This window comes from Vollenhovia emeryi, unplaced genomic scaffold (assembly GCF_000949405.1).
Source record: "Vollenhovia emeryi isolate VEMERY1.0 unplaced genomic scaffold, V.emery_V1.0 DF939704.1, whole genome shotgun sequence".
NCBI classification, from domain to species: domain Eukaryota; kingdom Metazoa; phylum Arthropoda; class Insecta; order Hymenoptera; family Formicidae; genus Vollenhovia; species Vollenhovia emeryi.
Window position 1 is genome coordinate 14675 of NW_011966662.1, and position 8994 is coordinate 23668.

At 39.9% G+C, this 8994-nt stretch overlaps 1 protein-coding gene across 1 annotated transcript; it reads right to left on the minus strand.

The window, feature by feature from the left end:
• Positions 1–4168: 4168 nt before the first annotated feature.
• Positions 4169–5272, minus strand: LOC105556921. The gene has a single exon (XM_012004035.1). It carries the CDS (start codon positions 5270–5272, stop codon positions 4169–4171), a length of 1104 nt encoding a protein of 367 aa, XP_011859425.1.
• Between the last annotated feature and the right edge of the window lie 3722 nt (positions 5273–8994).

Consider the following 8994-nt stretch of genomic DNA (forward strand, 5'->3'; position numbering starts at 1 on the left):
GGGATTGGCTGACCCCCCTCACTCTGACCACGCCCTCCCCCTGACTACCCCCTCCCTTCCCCCAAGAACGAGTATAAAAGGACGAGCGCAACGCGAGGGAGCTCAGTATCAGAGTCTCCCAGCCCTGATGAAGCAGACTGCAACGCGTGCGAAACGTCGGCACCACACTGCAAACGGACGCGGCAACCATCCGGAAGCCATGAAGACTAAAGAAGACAACAGCCGCGAAAGCCTGAAAGCCAAGATGTAGATTATAGTCTTCATCCTAGTTTAAAAACAATTTTCAAAAGAGTTTAAATTAGTTTTTCTTTACTTTTCGTAGTTTGTTGGGATGAACAATTTTCAGTTTTCCTTTAACAAGGATTTTAATATTTCCGTTTGGTAATATGTCAGTTATTGTATGTGGCCCCGAATATTGGTCACCTAACTTCCCCTTTTTAGGTTCATTTAAAAGAAAAATTTGATCGTTTATTTGAAAAGTCTGAGGATTAATTTTTCTATCATAATAAAATTTAGATTTAATTTTTGACGCTATTAAACATTCTCGTGCTAATTCTTGTACATTATGAATTTTGGTCATTAATTGAGTTAGATAATCGTCATATGGTTTTTCTTTTTCAACTTCTTCTATTATTTCACTGGAAGGCTGTCTGGCTAATTTTCCAAATACTAATTCGTATGGAGTATATCCAGTTGATTCATGTGTGCTTGTATTATATGAGAAAGTTGCAAATTCTAATAGTTCATCCCATTCAGTAAATTTATTAACAAATTGTTTTAGATATTCTATTAATACTATATGTGATCTTTCTAAAGCTCCATTGGCTTGTGGATAAAAAGCTGTAGTTTTATATTGTTTAATCTTGAATTGTTTAGCGAAGCGTTTCATTAAATTACTCATAAAATTTGTTCCTCGATCTGTTAATATTATTTTAGGTGCTCCAAAAAGGCAAATAAAATATTTTAATAGTGCCATCAGCAAGTTGTACAGCAGTTATGGATCTTAAAGGGATTGCTAAGGAAAATTTTGTTAGATGATCTTGGATTGTTAGAATATAGGAATTTCCTTTGGAAGTTTCTGGTAAAGGCCCTACTATATCCATTGATATTTTTTCAAAAGACGAAAAAGGTGTATCAGTAATTATCATTGGTTGTTTGGTTTTTACTCTAACCAATTTTTTAATTTGACATTGTAAGCATTGACTAATATAATTTTGAATATCAGATTTAATGTTTTCCCAGTAAAAATTTTGTCGAATTCGATTATAAGTTTTAGTTATTCCTTTATGGCCTCCAATTTTTGAAGAATGAGCCTCTTCAATTATATTTTTACGATTTTCAATTTCTGGGATTTTAACTAATCCATGACATATTATTAATTTGGTTGATGTTCCAATTATTGATTGTTGAAGTTGTTTAAACATTTCTTCCCATGAAATATTATCTATTTCCTTTGATTTAGCTACATTTATTATTTTTATTGAATTTTCCTTAATAATTTTAAGTAATTTAATTCCAAATTCTAGTAAAATTTTCGAGGTTATTCTTTCTTGAATATTTTCTTTGCAAATAAAAATTAGATGATATTTATTCCCCCTTTTAATTACTTTAAAATTTCCTACTTCATTTTCTTTGATTGTAGGTATTAAATTTCGTTTTTGAAGTTGTTTTGATCCCTTATCACAAGATTTTCCATCTTTTGTAAAAAAATATAAGTAATTTTCTTTTCTCATAAAAATTTGATCGCGACTGTTTATGATACTTAATTTCTGTCCACGTGTTTCCATCTGTTTTTCTGTTTCGTCAATTAGATCGTTTGGATCAAATTCGTTAAACGTTTCGTCAATGTCTTTGTCACTGTCGTTATCGTCTTCTTCTTCAAAGTTAGCTTCTTCATCTTCTTCATTTGAGTCTTCATCGGAGCTGAGGTTGTTTTCTTTACCCTCTGGATTAGAGTTATTTTCTCTTATTTCATTAGTCAAAACTTCGCGAATATCTGTACCTGAATTTTTCTTCCGATAAATTTCTTCATGATCATAATCTCCTGCCAAATTATTTATTATCTGTAAAAGATTGGGTGGTATTATTATTTGCGAAATAGAAGTATTTGCAATGTCATTATTAGTATCGTTGTTTAAATTTTCTGGAAGTAAAATTTCTGTGTCAGGTTGAGTGGATTCTGTGTTGAGTTGACTGTTTTGAATACTAGTTTCAGAATCAGTTAATTCTGCTATAAGTAGAGGTTCTGTTTCATTAACGTTTTTCGGTAATTCATTTGTGTTTTCTTGTTGATTTAGTGGAATATTGTGTATTTCAGCTTGAAATGTATGTTCGTAAAATAATGGTTCGCTTAGTTCCTTTTTTGTAAATGGTACACTTTCTCCTTCCGAAATTTCTAAACTTCGCGTGGTTATCCCCGAAACTATCGGTTCTGGTTCTTCTATCATCATTCCCCTTCTTGGAGAGGCTGGTAAAGGCTTATGCCTAAGTCTAGCATTTCTTTGTCTTATCTCTTCATCTTCAGAACATTCTTCAATTTCATCATATAATGAATGTATTGGATAAATATTTGTCGTAGGATTTCTGGATAAAACATCAGCATTGGCATTTATTTTTCCGGGTTTATAAATTATTTCATAATCATATTCTGCTAATTTAATTTTCCATCGAGCTAAACGTGAGGTTGGATCTTTTAATTTATTAAGCCAAATTAAAGGTTTATTGGAGGACCAACCGAGCCCGCCGAAGGCGGGCGAAGGTTGGTCTAGATTATACGAGTGTCTCGCCCGAGAGATTACGAAGGTAGTACCGCTACTCCATGCCTGACTAGTCACAATTTCAGAGCCAAAAATTTTTTAAAACTGCCGCCGCTGGCCCAATCCAGCGGCCCGGTGTGGTCCGGTGTGGCGCCTCGCTGCCACTGTCGTCTTCCCTCGTCATTTCGTTCAGAGCTAGCTGTTTCGAAAAATTGTTTCTTTTTCTTCTGGGTGGGTTGAATAGAACTGGGGTGGGAATCTCTCGGGCGAGACACTCGTATAATCTAGACCAACCTTCGCCCGCCTTCGGCGGGCTCGGTTGGTCCTCCAATTATACTTCGTGTCTCGCCCTTCGAGATTACGAAGGTAGAACTTTAGAGCTTAAACAATTTTTTGAAGTAACATATATATTACATATAGATACATAATATATTTACGTATGATCAATGAAACCCGTGGGTTTTTTTTTTAACTCTTAGGTAATAAAACCGTCCTTGCGAAGGTATCTTCTGTAAGTACTATAGGGCGGTTGTAATAATCCGCGAATACTCTTGAATTTGGAGACCATCCGGCTACTCTTTTAATTTCCTCTATATTTACTCCCTTTTCGAAAGCTCTTGAGGTTGAGGCGTGTCTAGTGCTGTATGCTGTAAATTTTTTGTCCACTCCCAGGGTGATCAGACTTGATTTTATCCATCTCCCAAGGGTGTCCTCTTTTACCCTTTTATGCGGTTTCTGGAATGAGATAAACAGTGTGTCCTCTCCATTTCGTAGGCATTGTGTGATTCCTAGATAATAGAGTAAGGTCTTTGCAATGCACAAGCCCGGTTTCTCGTTGAAGAAAGGGAGTTTCAGGACCGGTCGCTTAGTACTTGTTCCCGACGATTTTATTCGGTCCGGAATTTTGATTTCTAAACCCCCATCAGACGAGAATATGTTGGAGATCTTGATTAAGGCTAACGTCTGTAACCTATGGGCTGTACCGAGCGCTAATAGGAGAGCTAATTTCTGTGAGAGCTGTTTTAGAGTTAGCGATTCCAATGGGAACCAATTCTGTAGTTTTTCCAATACTGGATCCACATCCCATGTCGAGTCATATCTAGGTTTGTTTGGTCTCGTCTTCAGCGATCCTTTGATAAATTTTTTTACTAGATCGTTAGTTCCAATGTTCTCCGTAGATATAACTGCCAATGCCGACCTTGACGAGTTCAGTGTTCCGTAATTTGCACCCTCTTGGTATCTTAACGTTAGAAACTTTAAGATTTTCGGTATCGATACGTCAAAGGGATCAGAATTCTCCTTAGCGTTCATGTCCCACCATAATTTCAGTGCGTTATTATATTGCTTGATTGTTGAATCTTCCCACGCTTTCATCATTATTTCCGCTGTATTCTCTGACGCTCCTCTTCGTCTCAAGGCTTCGCTGATAACCTGGCGGCAACCAGGGTAAGCTTGGACGCTAATGAATGATACCGTGTTCTGCAAGGTGAGAGATTGACATTTGGATGAAATTCTAAATACGGTCCTTTGACCAATTTCATAAATACTGGAAACCATATCTGACTAGTCCAGCGAGGTACCACTACGATACCGGAAGCTTTCTCGACTTTAATTTTATGAAGCACCTTGGCAATTATGCTGAAAGGTGGGAATGCGTAAAAGTTTAAGTTTGACCATGAGAGTGTGAAAGCATTGACGACAATTGCGTCAGGGTCTCTCTCCCATGAGGAATAAATCCTACACTTTTTGTTAGTTTTTGAGGCAAACAGATCGATCTCCGGTTCTCCAAATGTTTTTCGAATCTGATGAAAGGCGTAATCCGCCAGTTCCCATTCGGTGTCTATATTTTGTATTCTAGACAACGCGTCAGCTTCTTTATTTTCCTTAGAAGAAATGTATTCGGCAAATACCCACAGCCGTCGCTCTTCACACCAATTCCAGAGTTTCTCCGCATCTTTGTGTAAATAATCTACTCTCACTCCACCCATTTTATTAATGTAAGCCATCGCTGTCGTGTTGTCTACCCTGAGCAGGATTTCGCAATCCGAAAGGTCGTTAGCAAAACATTTCAGTGCTAGTAGAGCAGCTTTTAACTCCAGCTGGTTTATGTGTAGATCTGATTGTTTGGAAGTCCAGTGCCCATAAGCTTGTTTACCACTACAGTAAGCTCCCCAGCCCGTTTTACTAGCGTCTGAGAAAATCTCTCTTTCGAAACACATTGATTTGATTTTCTTGTACGAAGACTCCAACTTCCTTTTCCACCAACCTAAATCGCCCTTAATTGATTTAGGAATTTTCATAGTTTTTTCGAAGTTACCCTCATTTTCTTCAAGCGCTTGTAATTTTGCTACTTCTAACGATTTGGTGTGTATCATACCGTAATCGACACCTGGGCAGCTTGCCACTAATAGTCCTATGAATTGGGCAAATTCTCGAATCGAGCAAGACTTCTTTCTTTCTATCCTACGAACCTTGTTAAGTAACTCTATTTTCTTCTTTTGTGGCAATATAGTCATCTGGACGGAGTTTATGACAAACCCAAGATACTTGCAGATAGGTTTTGGATTTAGTTTCGATTTTTTCCCGTTTATTACAAAACCCAATGATTCTAAGAAATTATAAGTAGTCTGGATATTAGTTTGACAAACTGACTCTGTTTCACCCAAACATAAAATGTCGTCTAGGTAGATAACTGACAAAAAACCTCGTGATCTTAAAAAATTCATATATCACTGGTTTCATCAACTTTGTGAACACCAGGGGGCTCGAGCTTAACCCAAAAGGTAAGGAAGTAAACTCGTATATTTGAGAATTAAATCTGAAACGAAGGAACTTCCTATAATCTTTATGTATAGAAATAAGAAAATAAGCATCCTTTAAGTCGATTGATCCCATCAACATGTTGGGTTCTAGTAACCTGCATACTGCTCTAAGATCTTCTAATTTGAAGTGTTCGGTTTCTACAAAAAGGTTGAGTTTTTTAAGATTTAGGATAAACCTGCTACTGCCATCGGGTTTTTTAGTCAAGAAGTAGCTAGAAAGGAATTGACCTTCTGTTGGTTCGCAGGGGACTATTGCTCCTATTGACAAGAGGCGATCTATTTCCCCCCGTAAGTTGAGATATTCGGACTGAGACCAATGTCCCATGGGAGGGATTTGAGACTGTTCAGGTAAACAGTTAAACGGTATCTTATAACCTTTTACGCATTCCAGAACAAAAAGATCAGAAGTGATAAGTTTCCAGGCATTTATGAAATTTGTCAGCCTTCCGGCCAATGTCAAGACCTGGTTTGTCTCTAGCGATGCCTGGATTTGTCTCGGTATCGAGCGCGATCTCGGTAACTGCTCGATTTCGGGTAGGATTTCCTCGTTGATTCCGATGCTGCCGGCTTCCTTGACTGATGAGGACGATATTTGGGGCCCGACTGGGTCGCCGACTTCTGAGATACCAGTGGGCCTTTCCAGTTTGACGAACTCTGTAAGCTGGGTGTGGTTTTCGGTTGTATTTTCATATCTTGTCCCAACTTGTTGATCATCTTTATCTCCTTGATTCTTTCACCTAGGTTTTCGCCAAATAAGTATTTATCTGCTTCTCTCTTCATTAGCTGATCGGCCATCTGTTTCGAGACACATGGGAGGATACATGCTCTTCGCGCTTTTGTTTGTGAATGGTGAATTTCCGCCAATAACTGGGCTGCGTCCCATAGATTTTCCAGCCTTCTTTTTGATTCCTTTGACTTCATCGGTACCAAATCTGTTATGACAGGGACCAGAGCCGAAAGGGCTGCGCCTGCCAAGTTTTGAGTAAACGTAAAGTATTTGTCTTTCTTTATAATATTAGTATTCAGTGAGCTCAGTTCTTGATTAAGGATTGGTGGTTCCAGAGAGCAAGGACCTGCTCTAGGGTATTTCTTGAGTAATTCGTCTCTTGCCTCCTTCTTTAGCCCCTGTTTTAACCAAGGGTTCCAGCGATTCACCAAGCTGGAATGAATTTCTAGCTCCTTTAGGGTCTTTAAAGGTTCTTCGCCGATGATCTTTAGCGTTTCCTCATCTAGATCGAAGATGTCTTCGCTATTTTTATCTGTTGCAGCAGCCTGATTAGTGAGCGGTGTAGCCTCTGCTTCTTCAGTCTGACTTCTTTGAGTCGGGTTCGTTGAATTACTAGCCGTAGCGTTCTCCGGTTGAATCCCAGTTGAATCCCGAGAGAGTGGTTCATTAATTATTCCAGATCTTTCAGGTGAGTCTGCGATTTCACTCGGTGTACCTGAAATTTTAGGTTAGGATAAAATTGGTAGGTACGGGCCCCGGCGTCGGTACATAAAAATGTTATGACGCGTCCCGCCTCCCTCGGGTAGCTATCTAATGGGTTCAAACATGCTCTATAGCGCGTATCGAGCTGTCCAATAGCTTGATTGGTTATGTCTCGGCTCTCGTCCGAGCTCAACCATCACGGATGTTTAGGTTATGTCTCGGCTCTCGTCCGAGCTCAACCTCATTATTTGTAACACGACTCATGCGAGGTGAGTCATTAGGGTTATGTCTCGGCTCTCGTCCGAGCTCAGTCTTATTATTCGGAACACGCCTTATCTCTCGTATAAGATCGTCCGGACTATCAATTTTGGTTATGTCTCGGCTCTCGTCCGAGCTCAACCATTTAATCTATTTTGCTACGATTTCCGATGATTTCTTACCTGTGATGTCCCTTTGGGATATTTCCGGTGAGTTTCTGTTGCTTATGTCGACGTTCTCTCGGAGTGGATATCTTACTGGTAGACGAGATTCAATTAGACTCTCCAGGTTTTTCAGCCTTTTCCATAATTCCCTGTTTTCCTTTTCTCTGCTGTGCGATCTCTTTCTGCTTTTTCCCATCTCTACGAACAGATATTTTCTTGTGACTACGCTCTAGATGTGACTTGTCTGGCACAAAGAAAACGAATGACGAGGGAAGACGACAGTGGCAGCGAGGCGCCACACCGGACCACACCGGGCCGCTGGATTGGGCCAGCGGCGGCAGTTTTAAAAAATTTTTGGCTCTGAAATTGTGACTAGTCAGGCATGGAGTAGCGGTACTACCTTCGTAATCTCGAAGGGCGAGACACGAAGTATAATGATCTGTTATCAATTTAAATTTCTTTCCATAAAGATAAGGTCGAAAATGTTGTACTGCATATACAATCGCTAATACATAATTCTTTTTCTATTGTTGAGTAATTTCTTTCGGCGTCATTTAATACTCGCGATGCATAGCTTATGGGTAAATCTTTTCCAATTTCTCCTTGACTTAAAATTGCGCCAATTGCAATTCCGGAAGCGTCTGTTGTTAAAAGAAAAGTCTTAGTGAAATCTGGATATTGTAAAACTGGTTCTTGACAAAGTGCCCCTTTCAATATGGCAAAACTTTCTTGTTCTCTATCTCCCCATTTAAAATCGACATCCCCTTTTAATAAATTTGTTAATGGTGTCACGTCCAGCGCACATTTTTCGCTGACGTGGTTAGTAACGGTAGTAATTGCCCACCCGATAGGTATCACTGGCGCGGCGCGGCTACTAGCACGCGCGCAACACGTGATTTGCAGATATTCGCTCTCCTTCTTTTCCAAGTTAATGATAGAATTAAGCGATTAATTGACGATAGCTGAGGCAGCCACTATAACAGACGAATCCTTGGCGCCTCCGCTTTCGTCCCAAATTAATAATAACGAATAATAAGCTAATATCAACGATTTCCGTGGAAGGAGTGAACTCCACGGGAACCGTCGATCACAGCCGCGTGCGAGGGCGCTGTGCGCCTCCACCGGTAGCCACGATGGCAATCAGGACCGGTAGAAATCGCTGTAAATGAGAGAAATATAGCATTTATAGAAATTCCGGCGAAACTTCTAGAAGGTTCGATGCCTACGTGACTCGACGCGATATAGCGGAACTCTAGGGAGAAAAACGAGGGATCGGTATGCGGATTAATTAATCGGCGGCGCGCGGCAAATTTAAAGTTTGAAAAACGGCATAAGGATGAACGGAGGCCCTTTGCCAAGGTGACCAAAGCTCAAATTGTTTAGAGCACCGGTAGGTGCCATAATTAGCACTTTAAGGGAAAATTCCGAAGGGCCCCCGCTCATCACCACTTCCGCACTTGCCCTACAACCTAACAGTATATAAGCGGGCCGTCGGAGCCCCGAATTCGTAGTACGTTTCCAAACGTTCAGCAGGCCGAAGCTCTGCCCGAGAGACAAGCCTAGTA

Excerpts from the sequence above, each read along its gene's own strand:
- LOC105556921 (XM_012004035.1), bottom strand. The coding sequence starts at position 5,272 with ATGACTATATTGCCACAAAAGAAGAAAATAGAGTTACTTAACAAGGTT.